The sequence below is a fragment of the Oncorhynchus kisutch genome, unplaced genomic scaffold (assembly GCF_002021735.2).
Source record: "Oncorhynchus kisutch isolate 150728-3 unplaced genomic scaffold, Okis_V2 scaffold2951, whole genome shotgun sequence".
Lineage (NCBI taxonomy): Eukaryota > Metazoa > Chordata > Actinopteri > Salmoniformes > Salmonidae > Oncorhynchus > Oncorhynchus kisutch.
This window is the reverse complement of record NW_022264896.1, coordinates 27,795-52,500: the sequence shown is the minus strand read 5'-3', so window position 1 is coordinate 52,500 and position 24,706 is coordinate 27,795. Positions and strand designations below refer to the sequence as shown.

The window sequence follows — 24,706 nt, the reverse complement described above, 5'->3', positions numbered from 1 at the left end:
ATGCTAATTAGATGTAGCTGACCATCAGGTGTTCTGGGATGTAGCAACCTTCATATGTGATGTCTGTTACTGGGAGGGATGCAGTAACCTTCATATGTGATGTCTGTTACTGGGAGGTGAAACCTTCATATGTGATGTCTGTTACTGGGAGGTGAAACCTTCATATGTGATGTCTGTTACTGGGAGGGATGCAGTAACCTTCATATGTGATGTCAGTTACTGGGAGATGAAACCTTCATATGTGATGTCTGTTACTGGGAGGTGAGACCTGCATATGTGATGTCTGTTACTGGGAGGTGTAACCTTCATATCACCACCCTCCGTATCTCCATTCTGTGGTTCTGTGGAAAGTGGTTCAACGTTGATATGGTAGAAAAAGTAGCACATTCCTACTGCTCACTAACGTCTGAAGGGACGGCTTTATTAACCAGACAGGTTAACAGTGTTCTTATTGAACAGCAGCCGCCGGTCTCACAGACGTTTACTCTGCTGCATTCCCAAAGAGACAGTCTGTGCAGCAATTACCGACAACCACTTAATTACTGCTAATGGACAGGAAATTGGTCAAACAATGTTCTGCCCTACAGCACGATGCCACTTTAGGAGAGCAACTCCTATACAACTCCTATACAACTCCTATACAACTCCTATACAACTCCAACTCCTATACAACTCCTATACAACTCCTATACAACTCCTATACAACTCCAACTCCTATACAACTCCTATACAACTCCTATACAACTCCAACTCCTATACAACTCCTATACAACTCCAACTCCTATACAACTCCAACTCCTATACAACTCCAACTCCTATACAACTCCAACTCCTATACAACTCCTATACAACTCCAACTCCTATACAACTCCAACTCCTATACAACTCCAACTCCTATACAACTCCAACTCCTATACAACTCCTATACAACTCCTATACAACTCCTATACAACTCAACTCCTATACAACTCCAACTCCTATACAACTCCTATACAACTCCAACTCCTATTACAACTACCACTCCTATACAACTCCTATACAACTTCACCCTATACAACTCCTATACAACTCCTATACAACTCCTATACAACTCCAACTCCTATACAACTCCAACTCCTATACAACTCCTATACAACTCCTATACAACTCCAACTCCTATAACAAACTCCAACTCCCTATACAACTCCAACTCCTATACAACTCCTATACAACTCCAACTCCTATACAAACTCCTATACAACTCCTATACAACTCCAACTCCTATACAACTCCAACTCCTATACAACTCCTATACAACTCCTATACAACTCCAACTCCTATACAACTCCTATACAACTCCTATACAAACTCCTATACAACTCCAACTCCTATACAACTCCAACTCCTATACAACTCCTATACAACTCCTATACAACTCCAAACTCCTATACAACTCCAACTCCTATACAACTCCACTCCTATACAACTCCTATACAACTCCTATACAACTCCTATACAACCCCAACTCCTATACAACTCCTATACAACTCCTATACAACTCCAACTCCTATACAACTCCAACTCCTATACAACTCCTATACAACTCCAACTCCTATACAACTCCAACTCCTATACAACTCCAACTCCTATACAACTCCAACTCCTATACAACTCCTATACAACTCCTATGCAACTCCTATACAACTCCTATACAACTCCAACTCCTATACAACTCCTATACAACTCCTATACAACTTCTATACAACTCCTATACAACTCCTATACAACTCCAACTCCTATACAACTCCTATACAACTCCTATACAACTCCAACTCCTATACAACTCCAACTCCTATACAACTCCTATACAACTCCAACTCCTATACAACTCCTATACAACTCCTATACAACTCCAACTCCTATACAACTCCTATACAACTCCTATACAACTACAACTCCTATACAACTCCTATACAACTCCAACTCCTATACAACTCCAACTCCTATACAACTCCTATACAACTCCTATACAACTCCAACTCCTATACAACTCCTATACAACTCCTATACAACTACAACTCCTATACAACTCCTATACAACTCCAACTCCTATACAACTCCTATACAACTTCTATACAACTCCTATACAACTCCTATACAACTCCAACTCCTATACAACTCCTATACAACTCCAACTCCTAAACAACTCCAATACAAGCTGGAGTTAAAACCAGCTCTGATAAACACACACCCCTAAAGAAGACAATAGTGCGACCACTAACTTTACAAAGAGGGAACTATCTACCCCCCTCCCTCATCAACTGGTGTTTATTGTTCTGCTGGAGGTTAAATTGGACCCCTCCCTTCCTCCCCCGGGGACCACCCGCCATGCCTTTGACTGGGGCTCAGGGGTTTGACCTGTTGACCCCTGACCTGGGGGCGGGGGGGGGGTGTATGTAATAATAATAATAACTTAGTGGGTGTTTATATTTGGTGAGATGGATCGGGCCAATCATCTTCGGAAGAGAGAAGAGAGGTGAGAGAGAGCTGAGAGTATTTAGGAAATGGGGGACAGTTGCACTTTGAAGGGATCTCCATGTGATGTTTCTCTCCTGTTTTGATATGAGGCTGCAGGGTGGTGGGGTCGGAGGGGTAAAGATCACTTTGGGAAATGGGGGACAGTTGCACTTTGAAGGGATCTCCATGTGATGTTTCTCTCCTGTTTTGATATGAGGCTGCAGGGTGGTGGGGTCGGAGGGGTAAAGATCACTTTGGGATACAGCAAATGGATTCATGATGTACGTGACTATCTGCTGCTGTCAGTACAGATAAATAGTTAAATTATTATCTCACCTTGTTGATCGTAAAGCAAATGTCTAAACACGTCTAAATATTTTTGCTGAGTTATTTACTCGGACCACCAACAACCACAGTACTGTAGACTATGTGCTGAACTGTTCGGTGAGCTGATGCTTCTCACTGTGTCAAACGAAAGCAAGCAGAAACCCGTTAACGTTTGACACCAGGCCAGTGAAAATAGGGGGAGAACGGAAGATCACCAGAACAGCAACGATCCCCCATCACCACAATGATGAGAGAGTGGTGATAGGACCTCTGTAACATCATCATCACCACAATGATGAGAGAGTGGTAATAGGACCTCTGTAACAGCATCACCACAATGAGAAGAGAGTGGTGATAGGACCTCTGTAACAGCATCACCACAATGAGAAGAGAGTGGTGATAGGACCTCTGTAACAACAGCATCACAATGAGAAGAGAGTGGTGATAGGACCTCTGTAACAACAGCATCACAATGAGAAGAGAGTGGTGATAGGACCTCTGTAACAACAGCATCACAATGAGAAGAGAGTGGTGATAGGACCTCTGTAACAGCATCATCACAATGAGAAGAGAGTGGTGATAGGACCTCTGTAACAGCATCATCACCATAATGAGAAGAGAGTGGTGATAGGACCTCTGTAACAACAGCATCACAATGATGAGAGAGTGGTGATAGGACCTCTATAACAGCATCACAATGATGAGAGAGTGGTGATAGGACCTCTGTAACAGCATCATCACAATGAGAAGAGAGTGGTGATAGGACCTCTGTAACAACAGCATCACAATGAGAAGAGAGTGGTGATAGGACCTCTGTAACAACAGCATCACAATGAGAAGAGAGTGGTGATAGGACCTCTGTAACAACAGCATCACAATGAGAAGAGAGTGGTGATAGGACCTCTGTAACAACAGCATCACAATGATGAGAGAGTGGTGATAGGACCTCTGTAACAGCATCATCATCACCACAATGAGAAGAGAGTGGTGATAGGACCTCTGTAACAGCATCATCACCATAATGAGAAGAGAGTGGTGATAGGACCTCTGTAACAGCATCATCACAATGAGAAGAGAGTGGTGATAGGACCTCTGTAACAGCATCATCACCATAATGAGAAGAGAGTGGTGATAGGACCTCTGTAACAGCATCATCACAATGAGAAGAGAGTGGTGATAGGACCTCTGTAACAGCATCATCACCATGATGAGAGAGTGGTGATAGGACCTCTGTAACAACAGCATCACAATGAGAAGAGAGTGGTGATAGGACCTCTATAAAAGCATCACAATGAGAAGAGAGTGGTGATAGGACCTCTGTAACAACATCACCACAATGAGAAGAGAGTGGTGATAGGACCTCTGTAACAGCATCATCACAATGATGAGAGAGTGGTGATAGGACCTCTGTAACAACATCACCACAATGAGAAGAGAGTGGTGATAGGACCTCTATAACAGCATCACAATGAGAAGAGAGTGGTGATAGGACCTCTGTAACAGCATCACAATGAGAAGAGAGTGGTGATAGGACCTCTGTAACAACATCACCACAATGAGAAGAGAGTGGTGATAGGACCTCTATAACAGCATCACAATGAGAAGAGAGTGGTGATAGGACCTCTGTAACAACATCACCACAATGAGAAGAGAGTGGTGATAGGACCTCTGTAACAGCATCATCACAATGATGAGAGAGTGGTGATAGGACCTCTGTAACAACATCACCACAATGAGAAGAGAGTGGTGATAGGACCTCTATAACAGCATCACAATGAGAAGAGAGTGGTGATAGGACCTCTGTAACAGCATCACAATGAGAAGAGAGTGGTGATAGGACCTCTGTAACAACATCACCACAATGAGAAGAGAGTGGTGATAGGACCTCTGTAACAGCATCATCACAATGATGAGAGAGTGGTGATAGGACCTCTGTAACAACATCACCACAATGAGAAGAGAGTGGTGATAAGACCTCTGTAACAGCATCATCACCATAATGAGAAGAGAGTGGTGATAGGACCTCTATAACAGCATCACAATGAGAAGAGAGTGGTGATAGGACCTCTGTAACAACAGCATCACAATGAGAAGAGAGTGGTGATAGGACCTCTGTAACAACATCACCACAATGAGAAGAGAGTGGTGATAGGACCTCTGTAACAGCATCATCACAATGATGAGAGAGTGGTGATAGGACCTCTGTAACAACATCACCACAATGAGAAGAGAGTGGTGATAGGACCTCTATAACAGCATCACAATGAGAAGAGAGTGGTGATAGGACCTCTGTAACAGCATCACAATGAGAAGAGAGTGGTGATAGGACCTCTGTAACAACATCACCACAATGAGAAGAGAGTGGTGATAGGACCTCTATAACAGCATCACAATGAGAAGAGAGTGGTGATAGGACCTCTGTAACAACATCACCACAATGAGAAGAGAGTGGTGATAGGACATCTGTAACAGCATCATCACAATGATGAGAGAGTGGTGATAGGACCTCTGTAACAACATCACCACAATGAGAAGAGAGTGGTGATAAGACCTCTGTAACAGCATCATCACCATAATGAGAAGAGAGTGGTGATAGGACCTCTATAACAGCATCACAATGAGAAGAGAGTGGTGATAGGACCTCTGTAACAACAGCATCACAATGAGAAGAGAGTGGTGATAGGACCTCTGTAACAGCATCATCACAATGATGAGAGAGTGGTGATATAACCTCTATAGCTGCATCATCACCATGAGAAGAGAGTGGTGATAGGACCTCTATAGCAGCATCATCACAATGAGAAGAGAGTGGTGATAGGACCTCTGTAACAGCATCACAATGAGAAGAGAGTGGTGATATGACCTCTATAGCAGCAGTAAGTCACTCAACCACTTTTACTACTTCTCAGCTAATCAGAGAGTAGCTCATCTCTGATCCGTTTTTAACATCTTCGTTCTGGACCAGCCAATCGGTGACAGATTAACAACCCTGGACAACCAATCAGTTGCAAATAGAACAAGATCGCAGCCAACTAGGACTCTTCCAGGTCTGTGTCTGCAGAGGGACTTTTAAACTGCCGTTACGCTGTTATTTCACAGGATGACATTCAGTTTAATGGAAGGAAAAATAGCTTGTCCTCAAAACCAGCGGCTGGCTCTGCTTGACTGTTCAGGGTTAGTGACTGGCTCTGCTTGACTGTTCAGGGTTAGTGACTGGCTCTGCTTGACTGTTCAGGGTTAGTGACTGGCTCTGCTTGACTGTTCAGGGTCAGTGACTGGCTCTGCTTGACTGTTCAGGGTTAGTGGCTGGCTCTGCTTGACTGTTCAGGGTTAGTGACTGGCTCTGCTTGACTGTTCAGGGTTAGTGACTGGCTCTGCTTGACTGTTCAGGGTTAGTGACTGGCTCTGCTTGACTGTTCAGGGTTAGTGACTGGCTCTGCTTGACTGTTCAGGGTTAGTGACTGGCTCTGCTTGACTGTTCAGGGTTAGTGACTGGCTCTGCTTGACTGTTCAGGGTTAGTGACTGGCTCTGCTTGACTGTTCAGGGTTAGTGACTGGCTCTGCTTGACTGTTCAGGGTTAGTGACTGGCTCTGCTTGACTGTTCGGGGTCAGTGACTGGCTCTGCTTGACTGTTCGGGGTTAGTGACTGGCTCTGCTTGACTGTTCAGGGTTAGTGACTGGCTCTGCTTGACTGTTCGGGGTTAGTGACTGGCTCTGCTTGACTGTTCAGGGTTAGTGGCTGGCTCTGCTTGACTGTTCAGGGTTAGTGACTGGCTCTGCTTGACTGTTCGGGGTTAGTGACTGGCTCTGCTTGACTGTTCAGGGTTAGTGGCTGGCTCTGCTTGACTGTTAGTGACTGGCTCTGCTTGACTGTTCAGGGTTAGTGGCTGGCTCTGCTTGACTGTTGTAGTGTTTCCATCAGGAGTGTGTGACACTAGAGACTTGAGGTGAGCAGAATCAACAACCTCTGTATCATTAAGACAGTTACTATGGGAGAAGGTGTTAAAAACCCCATGTTCGCTGTGAGCCTGTTGTGATGTAAATGCCAGATGAAAAGTAACGGTGGCCTGGAGACCCCAAGTCAGAGCAGTTCCGCTGGACACATGGCTCAGGGAGACACGGACGCCAGAGATGGACACAAAACGGTCTGAGCCTTCAGGTGGAAACTCACTCAGGGAGTCCACAGATTATTGTCATCTGGATTGAGGCACTCATGATGGGGGCTAGGTGGAGGGTGGAGGGAAGTTAGTCACATCCTTCTGGAGTGGATTTACAGTAATTCATGTAGAAAAATCATATGCGTCTGACGTCTCCTTCCCCCAGACTAGAGTTAGATGGGTTTAGGTGAAATGTGAGGTCTCCTTCTCCCAGACTAGAGTTAGGTGGGTTTAGGTGAAATGTGAGGTCTCCTTCCCCCAGACTAGAGTTAGATGGGTTTAGGTGAAATGTGAGGTCTCCTTCCCCCAGACTAGAGTTAGGTGGGTTTAGGTGAAATGTGAGGTCTCCTTCCCCTAGACTAGAGTTAGATGGGTTTAGGTGAAATGTGAGGTCTCCTTCCCCTAGACTAGAGTTAGGTGGATTTAGGTGAAATGTGAGGTCTTATTCCCCCAGACTAGAGTTAGGTGGGTTTAGGTGAAATGTGAGGTCTCCTTCCCCCAGACTAGAGTTAGGTGGGTTTAGGTGAAAAGTGAGGTCTCCTTCCCCTAGACTAGAGTTAGATGGGTTTAGGTGAAATGTGAGGTCTCCTTCCCCTAGACTAGAGTTAGGTGGGTTTAGGTGAAATGTGAGGTCTCCTTCCCCTAGACTAGAGTTAGGTGGGTTTAGGTGAAATGTGAGGTCTCCTTCCCCTAGACTAGAGTTAGGTGGGTTTAGGTGAAATGTGAGGTCTCCTTCCCCTAGACTAGAGTTAGGTGGGTTTAGGTGAAATGTGAGGTCTCCTTCCCCTAGACTAGAGTTAGGTGGGTTTAGGTGAAATGTGAGGTCTCCTTCCCCCAGACTAGAGTTAGGTGGGTTTAGGTGAAATGTGAGGTCTCCTTCCCCTAGACTAGAGTTAGATGGGTTTAGGTGAAATGTGAGGTCTCCTTCCCCTAGACTAGAGTTAGATGGGTTTAGGTGAAATGTGAGGTCTCCTTCCCCTAGACTAGAGTTAGATGGGTTTAGGTGAAATGTGAGGTCTCCTTCCCCCAGACTAGAGTTAGGTGGGTTTAGGTGAAATGTGAACTTCAATGGCTTAACAATGTATGCTAAAGCTAAATGACTAAAGCCAAGTTTCATCATTGCAGTTCATTGACTCTCTACTGTCTACGTCTGTCTGTGAGGTTTGAGGTTGTTGCTGTCTCACAAACAGGAGAGTGATTGATGGTAGTCGTGTAGCAGCCCCGGGGCTATATCACTGCCTGTCTGGTTCAGTTGCTTTAGCCATCTGCGTCACTTAGTGATGACATCATTAAAATGACATTGAAGGGTCTGGGTTCACGTCCTTGTGTCATGGACTAGACGTAACATAGTACATGTAAATCCGGGGGAAAACTCAAATTAGTATGATATGTTACGTTTGGTATAAGACAGATGGTTACTTAATGCAAAAAACAAAGGTAATGTTATTGGTTGGGGTGGATGGGTAGGCATTATTATTATCTGAACGTTTGAACATCTTGGCCATGTACTGTTATCATCTCCACCCGGCACAGCCAGAAGAGGACTAGCCTCCTCTCATAGCCTGGTTCCTCTTTAGGTTTTTTCCTAGATTCCTGCCTTTCTAGGGAGTTTTTCCTAGCCACCGTGCTTCTACACCTGCATTGCTTGCTGTTTGGGGTTTTAGGCTGGGTTTCTGTACAGCACTTTGAGATATCAGCTGATGTAAAAGGGCTATATAAATACATTTGATTGATGGATATAACGCGAACATCTAGCAACCCAAAGGTTGTGAGTTCGAATCTCATCAAGGACAACTTTAGCTAATTAGCAATCTTTCAACTACTTGCTATTTTTAGCTACTTTGCATCTACTTAGCATGTTAGCTAATGCGAATTGTAATTCATAACATATCATACTAAATGGATTGTCTCGGGATTTACGTATAGAATAATATGAAATGCTCTGAGACCAGGTTGCAGCGGGTTCAATGGAGGCTTTTATGGCTGGAACATCCCTAATGGAGATGACATCATCTGGGGGAGAAACACACACACACACACACACACACACACACACACACACACACACTCACTCACTCACTCACTCACTCACTCACTCACTCACTCACTCACTCACTCACTCACTCACTCACTCACTCACTCACTCACTCACTCACTCACTCACTCACTCACTCACTCACTCACTCACTCACTCACTCACTCACTCACTCACTCACTCACTCACTCACTCACTCACTCACTCACTCACTCACTCACTCACTCACTCACTCACTCACTCACTCACTCACTCACTCACTCACTCACTCACTCACTCACTCACTCACTCACTCACTCACTCACTCACTCACTCACTCACTCACTCACTCACTCACTCACTCACTCACTCACTCACTCACTCACTCACTCACTCACTCACTCACTCACTCACTCACTCTCACATACACACACACACACACACACACACACACACACACACACACACACACACACACACACACACCCTCCTGCCCTCTCCACCAGCCCTCTCAATCTGTCTCCCAGACCTCGACTGTCTCCACCTCCCCCGAGAGGAAGAAATGACACGCCTCAGATAGAGTTTTACCCGTCAAAACCCAGAGCACACGTGTCATAACCCAGGGACGCACAAGTCATTATGGAGTATGAGAGAAAATGCTGATAGAAGGGACATTCTCAAAATGGAAAGGGTTAGGAAGGGTTGGGAAGGGTTGGAAAGGGTTAGGAAGAGTTGGAAAGGGTTGGAAAGGTTTGGAAAGGGTTAGGAAGAGTTGGAAAGGGTTGGAAAGGGTTAGGAAGAGTTGGGAAGGGTTGGAAAGGGTTAGGAAGAGTTGGAAAGGGTTGGAAAGGGTTGGAAAGCATTGGAAAGGGTTGGAAAGAGTTGGAAAGGGTTGGAAAGGGTTGGAAAGGGTTAGGAAGAGTTGGAAAGCGTTGGAAAGGGTTGGAAAGGGTTAGGAAGGGTTGGAAAGGGTTGGGAAGAGTTGGAAAGGGTTGGAAAGGTTGGTCTTCACAATATGTTTTCCTGTTCTCTTCTGTTCTCCCACAACCACATCTCTACTCTAGCTAGCATATGCTGCTACACTGAGGGTTTTACACTGAGTGGACAAAACATTAGGAACACCTGCTCCTTCCATGACATAGACTGATCAGGTGAATCCAGGTGAAAATCTATGATCCCCTTATTGATGTCACTTGTTAAATCTGCTTCAATCAGTGTAGATGAAGGGGAGGAGAATGATTTTTAAGCCTTGAATCAATTGAGACATGGATTGTGTGTGTGTGTGCACCATTCAGAGGGCAAGACAATAGATTGAAGTGCCTGTGAACGGGGTATGATAGTAGGTGCCAGGTGCACCGGCTTGAGAACTGCAACTCTGCTGGGTTTTTCACGCTCAACAGTTTCCCGTGTGAATCAAGAATGGTCCACCACCCAAAGGACATCCAGACAACTTTTTTTTTTTTACTGTAGGAGGCATTGGAGTCAACATGGGCCAGCATCCCTGTGGAACACTTTCCACACCTTGTAGAGTCCCTGTGGAACACTTTCCACACCTTGTAGAGTCAACATGGGCCAGCATCCCTGTGGAACACTTTCCACACCTTGTAGAGTCCCTGTGGAACACTTTCCACACCTTGTAGAGTCAACATGGGCCAGCATCCCTGTGGAACACTTTCCACACCTTGTAGAGTCCCTGTGGAACACTTTCCACACCTTGTAGAGTCAACATGGGCCAGCATCCCTGTGGAACACTTTCCACACCTTGTAGAGTCAACATGGGCCAGCATCCCTGTGGAACACTTTCAACACCTTGTAGAGTCAACATGGGCCAGCATCCCTGTGGAACACTTTCAACACCTTGTAGAGTCAACATGGGCCAGCATCCCTGTGGAACACTTTCAACACCTTGTAGAGTCAACATGGGCCAGCATCCCTGTGGAACACTTTCCACACCTTGTAGAGTCAACATGGGCCAGCATCCCTGTGGAACACTTTCCACACCTTGTAGAGTCAACATGGGCCAGCATCCCTGTGGAACACTTTCCACACCTTGTAGAGTCAACATGGGCCAGCATCCCTGTGGAACACTTTCCACACCTTGTAGAGTCAACATGGGCCAGCATCCCTGTGGAACGCTTTCGACACCTCGTAGAGTCAACATGGGCCAGCATCCCTGTGGAAGGCTTTCGACACCTCGTAGAGTCAACATGGGCCAGCATCCCTGTGGAACACTTTCCACACCTTGTAGAGTCAACATGGGCCAGCATCCCTGTGGAACACTTTCAACACCTTGTAGAGTCAACATGGGCCAGCATCCCTGTGGAACACTTTCAACACCTTGTAGAGTCAACATGGGCCAGCATCCCTGTGGAACACTTTCAACACCTTGTAGAGTCAACATGGGCCAGCATCCCTGTGGAACACTTTCAACACCTTGTAGAGTCAACATGGGCCAGCATCCCTGTGGAACACTTTCAACACCTTGTAGAGTCAACATGGGCCAGCATCCCTGTGGAACACTTTCAACACCTTGTAGAGTCAACATGGGCCAGCATCCCTGTGGAACACTTTCAACACCTTGTAGAGTCCCTGTGGAAGGCTTTCGACACCTTGTAGAGACCCTGTGGAACACTTTCGACACCTTGTAGAGTCCACGCCCCGACGAATTGAGGCTGTTCTGAGGGCAAAAAGGGGCCGCAACTCAATGTTAGGAAGATGTTCCTAATGTTTTGTACCCTCAAACTCTCTTTTGGCAGTGAATGACCTCCTCTGGCCATAGAGAATACATGGGTGGTGGTGGTTTTGTCAGTATACACTGTACAGTACAGTCCTGGTGGCATTATGAGAGAGGTTTACACAGATTAAAAGTGCACTATGCAATAATTACTGCTTTTCAATGGTCATTTTAATTAGGATTAAGGACCCACATGAATAAGGATTGTGGCTTTAAATGTTTAATTCCTCTTGTTTGTCTTATTGTTTGGAGACTGAGACTAAGACTGAGAGGTACCTCTGTTTGTTGCTGTGCTGGCCACTTCATACTTCCTGCTCAGACTGGCCAATCCCAGGCCAGATCCTCAGGTGACCTACTTTGTCTGGTGTGATCCTGTGGTGACCTAGGTTGGCTGATGTTTTTTCAGTAGCATACAGCTCTCTAACACAGTAAAGACCTTAGGGCTTATTTTCACTGAATAGAGCTATCAGAGTGATTGAATAGAGTTATCAGAGTGACTGAATAGAGTTATCAGAGTGACCGAATAGAGTTATCAGAGTGACTGAATATAGTTATCAGAGTGACTGAATAGAGTTATCAGAGTGACTGAATAGAGTTATCAGAGTGACTGAATATAGTTATCAGAGTGACTGAATAGAGTTATCAGAGTGACTGAATAGAGTTATCAGAGTGACCGAATAGAGTTATCAGAGTGACCGAATAGAGTTATCAGAGTGTCCGAATAGAGTTATCAGAGTGACTGAATAGTTATCAGAGTGACTGAATAGTTATCAGAGTGACTGAATAGAGGTATCAGAGTGACTGAATAGAGTTATCAGAGTGACTGAATAGAGTTATCAGAGTGACTGAATAGAGCTATCAGAGTGACCAAATATAGTTATCAGAGTTACTGAATATAGTTATCAGAGTGACTGAATAGAGTTATCAGAGTGACCGAATAGAGTTATCAGAGTGACCGAATAGAGTTATCAGAGTGACCGAATATAGTTATCAGAGTGACTGAATATAGTTATCAGAGTGACTGAATAGAGTTATCAGAGTGGCTGAATAGAGTTATCAGAGTGACTGAATAGAGTTATCAGAGTGACATTTTCAATTGACATAATATGGCGGGAATGTCACAAGCCGAGAGAGGGTTCGGTTGACATTCTCGCTTCGCATCTCAGAAGTATCCCGTAGATGTCACAGTAGCCTCTAGCCAGGAAGCTAAGCATTGCAAACTATTCTACTAGCTAGCTACTAGCTAACGTTAAGCAAGCAAATCTTCATGCATCTACCATATTACACTTTTGAATAACGCAACAAATCGCTAGCATGTTCAGACAATTTAACGGTTTATTTTCTCATCTGTACACTCACTGCATTTTTAGCTTCAAGACAAAAGCATATAGTTCCTGCTAGCTAAAGCTAACGACAAAAGCATATAGTTCCTGCTAGCTAAAGCTAACAACAAATGCATATAGTTCCTGCTAGCTAAAGCTAACAACAAAAGCATATAGTTCCTGCTAGCTAAAGCTAACAACAAAACCATACATTTCCTGCTAGCTTAAGCTAACGACAAAAGCATATAGTTCCTGCTAGCTAAAGCTAACAACAAAAGCATATAGTACCTGCTAGCTTAAGCTAACAACAAAAGCATATAGTTCCTGCTAGCTAAAGCTAACAACAAAAGCATATAGTACCTGCTAGCTTAAGCTAACAACAAAAGCATATAGTTCCTGCTAGCTAAAGCTAACAACAAAAGCATATAGTTCCTGCTAGCTAAAGCTAACAACAGATCTTCATCAATTAACGTTAGTGTAAAAAAAAAATGAATGTCCACCCCTCTAATACGAATATAAAGAACAGCAGGCCTGCCTGACAACATTACAACAAACCATGTTTCATTTTTGGTAACCCTCCTGCTGTGTTCTGGTGGAATTGGACCGATTTACAAGTTCTTTCTCTGAAAAATGTAGTTCATTGAATCTGATTGTCATAGGGTTCCACGACTCTGTCCTCACAGGGCATCTGAACACACAAAATACATTTAGATGTTTTTCATTACGTTTTGGGAGTTTTATTTAACTTTTGTACAACTTTGGCTTTTCTCTGTCAAAAATGACGGGTCAGTAGAAATGAATGGGTGAGACTACAATTAGTGTATAAACCTGAGTTCAGGCACATGCCCATTCATCAGATAGACACACTTCCTCTCTCAGACCCCCACATGCATGAGTGTATGAACACACACACACACACACACACACACACACACACACACACACACACACACACACACACACACACACACCTCACTCCCCTTCTTGGTTTCCATGGCAGCCCCCATCGGAACCTTTCCCCAATAGAATCTTTCCTCCACGGAACCACACCTGTTGAACCACACCTGTTGAACCACACCTGTTGACATTCTCACAAGGAATCGCAACATTGTTTCAATAATATATAGAGCTTTTTTCGCAGCTCTGGTATATAAAGCTGTTTTGAGGCCTTGCTCACAATTCATTCTGTGGCAGCACAATGACCAAACGCTATACTGTATTTGAGGCTCATGATCATATCTTTGATCATGACACTGGTGATGAGGAGAGAGTCCTTGTTAAACTTTGACACAAAATAGTCTGTGATAAATAACACAATATGTTTATTTGTCATAGTCAAAATAATCCATACCTTATGCTTGTTTTACTCACAAACGAGTTGTATGAGCTCAGGTCAATGAGGCCTACAGGCCATAAATAGCTAATAGAATGTTCATCAAACTCATTTTCCTCAGAAGCTTCTGCATTCAACACGTGGTGTGGTTGTGGTTATGCTTAGATGTATTCTCCAGACCAAAGGGAATTGTTGATATGTTGTTCCCCAAAATTATATAGGATATATTTTCTTCAAAGAAAAGTGCTAATAATGCATTTTACTACCTTCCTTTTGTGTTTTTACCGATTGAAAGATGAAAAAAAAAGTATTTATCCACAATCGACTATGTGTAAGACAGGTCCTGGAGTGTCTTAACTAAACAAAACCCAAACATATGACCCGATTAGAAAAACCTGGTCACATCACAGCCTTTATAAAACAGTTTTTAACACATGATCTATTTCTATGTCACACCCAGAGAATTTTACCTGTTTAGGTTACCCTATCAGGTCAGGAAAAAAACTCTAGGCCCCAGGAAGACAACCCCCCCCCCCACATCACTCTGGGCCCCAGGAAGACAACCCCCCCCCCCCCCCCCCCCCCCCCCCCGCATCACTCTGGGACCCGTGGTGCCACCTGTGAAATCACCACACAATGTTACAAATGAGAAAACGAGTGTCGTGCTCGATTTCCGGAGGTAGCATTCCAAGACAGGATCATTTTGTAAGTTTAACACAACAGTATTGTCTCTGAAGAACCTCAACAAAGAATGTCCCTTTGCTGTTGTCAATGTGAAAGCGGCCTTTGACTAGACGTGCATTCAAGGCAAGCTAGTTCCTCACACCTGACTCCAACTCATAATTGGATGCGTTAGATTTGTTGTGTATAAAGTCCATGTTCAGTTATGTTTCCTGATTCATTTCAATCGGGATTTACAACGGATTTTGATTCGAAGTACTTCTTGATTCTCATCGAACGTCCTTATTTGTTTTCCTGTGTGTTTAAAATGAGAAAAACATCCCAATAGTAACAGTTCCTCACATTCTGTGCCAGGCCCCCCTATCGCTTTAGACTCATTATTTAGTGACCCAAAGAGACCCGAAGAGAGAACAGCAACACACGGGTTCATTACATTAGAGGCAACTGAGCTCCAATATAAACTAGTGATTTGGCAGCTCCGTCTTCTCTGTGGTCTACATAGCAATTATATGGGAAATGAGAATGGTGGGCTTTGATGTGATTTAATGATAAACAATCTTGAAACAGTAGAAAGAAAGAGATTTTATGCAGTATTTATTTGCATGACAATCTGAGTCTAGTCTATGGATGGAAATCAAGCCTTCATTTTTTAATTGATTTAGATTCAGAAACACAACAAAGATTATTAAAGAACATTTCCCCCTGGTCAAGATGAGTCAGTCCTTTTATTATTTTATGAAATAGTTTAGGAAACAAAATGGCTGAATTGACATGAATGTTTCCAATGTGGTGAATTAAAGGCCATTGTTGAGGAGGACTGTCAGTCGCTGTGTTGACTCCACTTACAGTAAGAATGGAGAGGAAATGATGGATCCTAGGAGTGTGTATGTTTGTGTGTGTGTGTGTGTGTGTATGGCTCTCCTGTGTAGAGTTCATACCAGGACAAGAAACTCCTCTTTGACCCACTCCAACCTCTGGCATCCTCCTCTTCAGTCCTCCTGACCATAACTCTTCTCCAGAGTCTCTTTTCTCCCTCCCTCCCTCCCTCCCTCCCTGCCTCCCTGCCTCTCTGCCTCCCTCTCCACTCCTTCCTCTCTCCTCTACCTCTTAACCTACTCACCCTTTCTCTCTGCCTCCCTCCCTGCTCTCTCCTCTGCCTCTCGACCTACTCACCCCTCCCTCCCTCCACTCTCCTCTGCCTCTCGACCTACTCACTCCTCCCTCCCTGCCTCTCGACCTACTCACCCCCCTCTATGACTCTATTCCTCTCTTTCACATGCAGTGGAGGAGGCAGAGCTATGAGCTAATGGCTGGAATATAGGACGAATGGGGGAGGGTGAAGTTCAGTGTGTTGAAGACGGCTAGTTGCAACTCAGAAACTCTAATAGCGGCAACAGTCATGAGCTGGTTAGAGTTATCTGTCAGGTGAGCTGGTTAGTTAGTAGGGTCACAGTAGAGTTATCTGTCAGGTGAGCTGGTTAGTTAGTTAGCAGGGTCACAGTAGAGTTATCTGTCAGGTGAGCTGGTTAGTTAGTTAGCAGGGTCACAGTAGAGTTATCTGTCAGGTGAGCTGGTTAGTTAGTTAGCAGGGTCACAGTAGAATTATCTGACAGGTGATCTGGTTAGTTAGTTAGCAGGGTCACAGTAGAGTTATCTGTCAGGTGAGCTGGTTAGTTAGTTAGCAGGGTCACAGTAGAGTTATCTGTCAGGTGAGCTGGTTAGTTAGTTAGCAGGGTCACAGTAGAATTATCTGACAGATGATCTGGTTAGTTAGTTAGCAGGGTCACAGTAGAATTATCTGACAGGTGATCTGGTTAGTTAGTTAGCAGGGTCACAGTAGAGTTATCTGACAGGTGAGCTGGTTAGTTAGCAGGGTCACAGTAGAGTTATCTGACAGGTGATCTGGTTAGTTAGTTAGTAGGGTCACAGTAGAGTTATCTGTCAGGTGAGCTGGTTAGTTAGTTAGTAGGGTCACAGTATAGTTATCTGACAGGTGAGCTGGTTAGTTAGCAGGGTCACAGTAGAGTTATCTGACAGATGAGCTGGTTAGTTAGTTACTTTCCTAGTTAAACATTTTTATATATCCCCTGGTTTTCACTTTGTTCCTCTCACTTGTACCTCACCAGTAGGAGAGAATATGTTTGTAGACTTCCTAATTGGTCCACACATGAAAATATGAATTTTATTTGTATATTCTCTTTCGCTGCCTCTGTGTTCCAGGGTGACGGCCCAGCGCAGTATTGAGGATGCTGAGGAGATAGAGCGGGAACGGAGACGAAGGGCCAGGGAGAGACAGGGAGACCAGGACCCCCACACTGGCCCAGCCAGCACCACCAGCCCCACACCGGACAATGGGCTCCCGGAGCTATATCCAATGTAAGTCACCAAGCTGGAATGGAGGCTAACAGCCAACACTTTCCTGCTGTAGAATTCTACAATAGAACATGCTGCTCTGGTTATCGTAGACTGCACCAGGGTGTAAGACGAGACATCCCACACCAGTCTTGTTGTCATCTGCAGCAGCTGAGTAGCTCAGTTTGTAATGCATGACGTGAACTGCTTACTGTCGTGGCGCAACGGTCTAAGGCACTACTGCATCTCAGTGCTAGAGGAGTCACTACGGACGCCCTGGTTCGATCCTGGGCTGTATCACAACCCGGCCGTGATTGGGAGTCCCATATGACGGGGCACAATTGCCCCAGCTTCATCCGGGTTAGGGTTTGGCCGGGGTAGGCTGTCTTTGTAAATAAGAATTTGTTCTTAACTGACTTGCCTAGTTAAATTAAGGTTAATTAAAAAAATATAAAAAATACAAATGCCTCAATGGTGCAGATTAGACTGTAGGTAATCTGACTGATGTCTCAATGGTGCTGATTAGACTGTAGGTAATCTGACTGATGTCTCAATGGTGCTGATTAGACTGTAGATAATCTGACTGATGTCTCAATGGTGCTGATTAGACTGTAGGTCGTCTGACTGATGTCTCAATGGTGCTGATTAGACTGTAGGTCGTCTGACTGATGTCTCAATGGTGCTGATTAGACTGTAGGTAATCTGACTGATGTCTCAATGATGGTGATTAGACTGTAGGTAATCTGACTGATGTCTCAATGGTGCTGATTAGACTGTAGGTCGTCTGACTGATGTCTCAATGGTGCTGATTAGACTGTAGGTAATCTGACTGATGTCTCAATGATGCTGATTAGACTGTAGGTAATCTGACTGATGTCTCAATGGTGCTGATTAGACTGTAGGTAATCTGACTGATGTCTCAATGGTGCTGATTAGACTGTAGGTAATCTGACTGATGTCTCAATGGTGCTGATTAGACTGTAGGTCGTCTGACTGATGTCTCAATGGTGCTGATTAGACTGTAGGTAATCTGACTGATGTCTCAATGGTGCTGATTAGACTGTAGGTAATCTGACTGATGTCTCAATGGTGCTGATTAGACTGTAGGTAATCTGACTGATGTCTCAATGGTGCTGATTAGACTGTAGGTAATCTGACTGATGTCTCAATGGTGCTGATTAGACTGTAGGTAATCTGACTGATGTCTCAATGGTGCTGATTAGACTGTAGGTCGTCTGACTGATGTCTCAATGGTGCTGATTAGACTGTAGGTAATCTGACTGATGTCTCAATGGTGCTGATTAGACTGTAGGTAATCTGACTGATGTCTCAATGGTGCTGATTAGACTGTAGGTAATCTGACTGATGTCTCAATGGTGCTGATTAGACTGTAGGTAATCTGACTGATGTCTCAATGGTGCTGATTAGACTGTAGGTAATCTGACTGATGTCTCAATGGTGCTGATTAGACTGTAGGTCGTCTGACTGATGTCTCAATGGTGCTGATTAGACTGTAGGTAATCTGACTGATGTCTCAATGGTGCTGATTAGACTGTAGGTAATCTGACTGATGTCTCAATGGTGCTGATTAGACTGTAGGTCGTCTGACTGATGTCTCAATGGTGCTGATTAGACTGTAGGTAATCTGACTGATGTCTCAATGGTGCTGATTAGACTGTAGGTAATCTGACTGATGTCTCAATGGTGCTGATTAGACTGTAGGTAATCTGACTGATGTCTCAATGGTGCTGATTAGACTGTAGGTCGTCTGACTGATGTCTCAATGGTGCTGATTAGACTGTAGGTAATCTGACTGATGTCTCAATGGTGCTGATTAGACTGTAGGTAATCTGACTGATGTCTCAATGGTGCTGATTAGACTGTAGGTAATCTGACTGATGTCTCAATGGTGCTGATTAGACTGTAGGTAATCTGACTGATGTCTCAATGGTGCTGATTAGACTGTAGGTAATCTGACTGATGTCTCAATGGTGCTGATTAGACTGTAGGTAATCTGACTGATGTCTCAATGGTGCTGATTAGACTGTAGGTAATCTGACTGATGTCTCAATGGTGCTGATTAGACTGTAGGTCGTCTGACTGATGTCTCAATGGTGCTGATTAGACTGTAGGTAATCTGACTGATGTCTCAATGGTGCTGAATAGACTGAAGGTAATCTGACTGATGTCTCAATGATGGTGATTAGACTGTAGGTAATCTGACTGATGTCTCAATGGTGCTGATTAGACTGTAGGTCGTCTGACTGATGTCTCAATGGTGCTGATTAGACTGTAGGTCGTCTGACTGATGTCTCAATGGTGCTGATTAGACTGTAGGTAATCTGACTGATGTCTCAATGGTGCTGATTAGACTGTAGGTAATCTGACTGATGTCTCAATGATGCTGATTAGACTGTAGGTCGTCTGACTGATGTCTCAATGATGCTGATTAGACTGTAGGTCGTCTGACTGATGTCTCAATGGTGCTGATTAGACTGTAGGTAATCTGACTGATGTCTCAATGGTGCTGATTAGACTGTAGGTAATCTGACTGATGTCTCAATGGTGCTGATTAGACTGTAGGTAATCTGACTGATGTCTCAATGGTGCTGATTAGACTGTAGGTAATCTGACTGATGTCTCAATGGTGCTGATTAGACTGTAGGTCGTCTGACTGATGTCTCAATGGTGCTGATTAGACTGTAGGTAATCTGACTGATGTCTCAATGGTGCTGATTAGACTGTAGGTAATCTGACTGATGTCTCAATGGTGCTGATTAGACTGTAGGTAATCTGACTGATGTCTCAATGGTGCTGATTAGACTGTAGGTAATCTGACTGATGTCTCAATGGTGCTGATTAGACTGTAGGTCGTCTGACTGATGTCTCAATGGTGCTGATTAGACTGTAGATAATCTGACTGATGTCTCAATGGTGCTGATTAGACTGAAGGTAATCTGACTGATGTCTCAATGGTGCTGATTAGACTGTAGGTAATCTGACTGATGTCTCAATGGTGCTGATTAGACTGTAGGTCGTCTGACTGATGTCTCAATGGTGCTGATTAGACTGTAGGTAATCTGACTGATGTCTCAATGGTGCTGATTAGACTGTAGGTAATCTGACTGATGTCTCAATGGTGCTGATTAGACTGTAGGTAATCTGACTGATGTCTCAATGGTGCTGATTAGACTGTAGGTAATCTGACTGATGTCTCAATGGTGCTGATTAGACTGTAGGTCGTCTGACTGATGTCTCAATGATGCTGATTAGACTGTAGGTCGTCTGACTGATGTCTCAATGGTGCTGATTAGACTGTAGGTAATCTGACTGATGTCTCAATGGTGCTGATTAGACTGTAGGTCGTCTGACGGATGTCTCAATGGTGCTGATTAGACTGTAGGTCGTCTGACTGATGTCTCAATGGTGCTGATTAGACTGTAGGTAATCTGACTGATGTCTCAATGATGCTGATTAGACTGAAGGTAATCTGACTGATGTCTCAATGGTGCTGATTAGACTGTAGGTAATCTGACTGATGTCTCAATGGTGCTGATTAGACTGTAGGTAATCTGACTGATGTCTCAATGGTGCTGATTAGACTGTAGGTCGTCTGACTGATGTCTCAATGGTGCTGATTAGACTGTAGGTCGTCTGACTGATGTCTCAATGGTGCTGATTAGACTGTAGGTAATCTGACTGATGTCTCAATGATGCTGATTAGACTGAAGGTAATCTGACTGATGTCTCAATGGTGCTGATTAGACTGTAGGTAATCTGACTGATGTCTCAATGGTGCTGATTAGACTGTAGGTAATCTGACTGATGTCTCAATGGTGCAGATTAGACTGTAGGTCATCTGACTGATGTCTCAATGGTGCTGATTAGACTGTAGGTAATCTGACTGATGTCTCAATGGTGCTGATTAGACTGTAGGTCATCTGACTGATGTCTCAATGGTGCTGATTAGACTGTAGGTAATCTGACTGATGTCTCAATGGTGCTGAATAGACTGTAGGTAATCTGACTGATGTCTCAATGATGCTGATTAGACTGTAGGTAATCTGACTGATGTCTCAATGGTGCTGATTAGACTGTAGGTAATCTGACTGATGTCTCAATGGTGCTGATTAGACTGTAGGTAATCTGATTGATGTCTCAATGGTGCTGATTAGACTGTAGGTAATCTGACTGATGTCTCAATGGTGCTGATTAGACTGTAGGTTGTCTGACTGATGTCTCAATGGTGCTGATTAGACTGTAGGTCGTCTGACTGACGTCTCAATGGTGCTGATTAGACTGTAGGTAATCTGACTGATGTCTCAATGGTGCTGAATAGACTGTAGGTAATCTGACTGACGTCTCAATGGTGCTGATTAGACTGTAGGTAATCTGACTGATGTCTCAATGGTGCTGATTAGACTGTAGGTTGTCTGACTGATGTCTCAATGGTGCTGATTAGACTGTAGGTCGTCTGACTGACGTCTCAATGGTGCTGATTAGACTGTAGGTAATCTGACTGATGTCTCAATGGTGCTGAATAGACTGTAGGTAATCTGACTGACGTCTCAATGGTGCTGATTAGACTGTAGGTAATCTGACTGATGTCTCAATGGTGCTGAATAGACTATAGGGAAACAAGACAACATTAGCTAGCGTTCACCAATGAAGTGCTGTGACATATTCTATCAGGGCTTACAGTATATGGACCTGGGCTGTGTCTCAATGGACCTGGGCTGTGTCCCAAATGACTCCCTGTTTACTATATAGTGTACAGGTTTGACCGGAGCCCTTGGGGAACAGGGTGCTATTAGGGACGCAACCTTCAGTGTGCTGTGCTATTGGTTTTAAATGCTCTGTCAGTGTTGATGTGTAAGACTCTAGATATGAAGGGAGAGACACTGCTCTACCCTGGGGAAGGCATTGAGCTGATCAGGAAAGGAGTTGACATTGCTTATCTACTGTTAGGCCTGACATAGTGAGTGAGTGAGGGAGTGAGGGAGTGAGTGAGTGAGTGAGTGAGTGAGTGAGTGAGTGAGTGAGCGAGCGTGCGTGTGTGTGTGTGTTTGTGCATTCATGTGTGTGCATGTGTGTGAGCCATGTTCCTCCACAACAGGTCTATTGTATTGAATCAATGGTTTCCTCTTAAAGATGTGTGGTAGTTTACTATTTAGCTATTACTTCTTGTTCCCTTGGTTACTCAAACCTATTGGTGACTCAAACCTATTGGTTACTCAAATATATTGGTGACTCAAACCTATTGGTGACTCAAACCTATTGGTGACTCAAACCTATTGGTGACTCAAACCTATTGGTTACTAAAACCTACTGGTGACTCAAACATATTGGTGACTCAAACCTAATGGTGACTCAAACCTTCTGGTTACTCAAATATATTGGTGACTGAAACCTACTGGTGAATCAAACCTACTGGTTACTCAAACCTATTGGTGACTCAAACCTATTGGTGACTCAAACTTATTGGTGCCTCAAACCTACTGGTGACTCAAACCTAATGGTGACTCAAACCTACTGGTGACTCAAACCTAATGGTGACTCAAACCTACTGGTGACTCAAACCTACTGGTGACTCAAACCTACTGGTGACTCAAACCTATTGGTGACTCAAACCTATGGGTGCCTCAAACCTACTTGTGTCTCAAACCTACTGGTGACTCAAACCTATTGGTGACTCAAACCTACTGGTGACTCAAACCTACTGGTGACTCAAACCTACTGGTGACGCAAACCTATTGGTTACTCAAATATTTTGGTGACTCAAACCTACTGGTGACTCAAACCTACTGGTTACTCAAACCTACTGGTGACGCAAACCTATTGGTGACTCAAACCTACTGGTTACTCAAACCTTTTGGTGACTCAAACCTACTGGTGACTCAAACCTATTGGTGACTCAAACCTACTGGTTACTCAAACCCACTGGTGACTCAAACCTATTGGTGACTCAAACCTATTGGTGACGCAAACCTATTGGTTACTCAAATATTTTGGTGACTCAAACCTACTGGTGACTCAAACCTACTGGTTACTCAAACCTACTGGTGACGCAAACCTATTGGTGACTCAAACCTACTGGTTACTCAAACCTTTTGGTGACTCAAACCTACTGGTGACTCAAACCTATTGGTGACTCAAACCTACTGGTTACTCAAACCTACTGGTGACTCAAACCTATTGGTGACTCAAACATATTTTTGATGATGGACTCATTACGAGTAGTTGCAAGGTTACTACATTTCTAGTTAAGAAAAATCTAGTTAAAGAAACATCTGCAGGTGTGTGGTAGTGGTTTCAAATGTTACACAGGAAATAAATGGTCCTTTATCCAGAAGAAAAACACTTGCATGTAGATTTTTTTTTTATACCAGAGATCTAATTACGCTACAGTCTTAGAAAAAAGAGTTCCAAAAGGATTCTTCGGCTGTCCCCATAAGAGAAACTTTTTTAGTTCCAGGTGGAACTCTTTTTAGTTCCAGGTAGAACCCTTTTTAGTTCCAGGTGGAACCCTTTTTAGTTCCAGGTGGAACCCTTTATAGTTCCAGGTGGAACCCTTTTTAGTTCCAGGCGGAACCCTTTTTGGTTCCAGGCGGAACCCTTTTTGGTTCCAGGCGGAACCCTATTTAGTTCCAGGCGGAACCCTTTTTGGTTCCAGGCGGAACCCTTTTTGGTTCCAGGCGGAACCCTATTTAGTTCCAGGCGGAACCCTTTTTGGTTCCAGGCGGAACCCTTTTTAGTTCCAGGTGGAAACTGTTTTTGGTTCCAGGTAGAATAACTGTTATTATTCTACTTGTTAATGTTATTATGTTATTATGCTACTTGTTAATGTTTTAATGCACTTCTATGCAGCACATTAATAAATCAACCTAAACTATATTTATTTTTGCTTTGTTGCAACAATGAGAAACGAGAAATGACAGAAGGCCGGAGCTACAGGAAGAGAGCATGCCTTTGTCTCAAAGGGCACCCTATCCCCTGTGTAGTGCACTACTACATAGGGCTCTGGTGAAAAGTAGTGCACGACTACATCGGGCTCTGGTCTAAAGTAGTGCACTACTACATAGGGCTCTGGTGAAAAGTAGTGCACGACTACATCGGGTTCTGGTGAAAAGTAGTGCACTATATGGTGAATAGGGCTCTGGTCTAAAGTAGTGCACTATTTAGGGAAATGGGTGCCATTTGGGACACAGCCCATAGCTCACTCAGAGGAAACAGGATGCATCAGTGGCGTCCGTTCCGTTGGCAGCGAGGTCGGTCGTTCAGTTTTGTGT

The 24,706-nt window shown here is 44.0% G+C and overlaps 1 protein-coding gene across 3 annotated transcripts in view; it reads left to right on the top strand.

Moving 5' to 3' along the window:
* The window catches only part of LOC109876812 (non-muscle caldesmon-like), a 56,803-nt gene that overhangs the window by 8,351 nt on the left and 23,746 nt on the right, over positions 1–24,706 (top strand). For all 3 annotated transcript variants that reach the window (XM_031820032.1, XM_031820033.1, XM_031820031.1), the window contains exon 2: positions 17,286–17,441. In XM_031820032.1, coding sequence (XP_031675892.1) covers positions 17,286–17,441 — 156 coding nt within the window. The remainder of the gene's footprint in view (positions 1–17,285; positions 17,442–24,706) is intronic.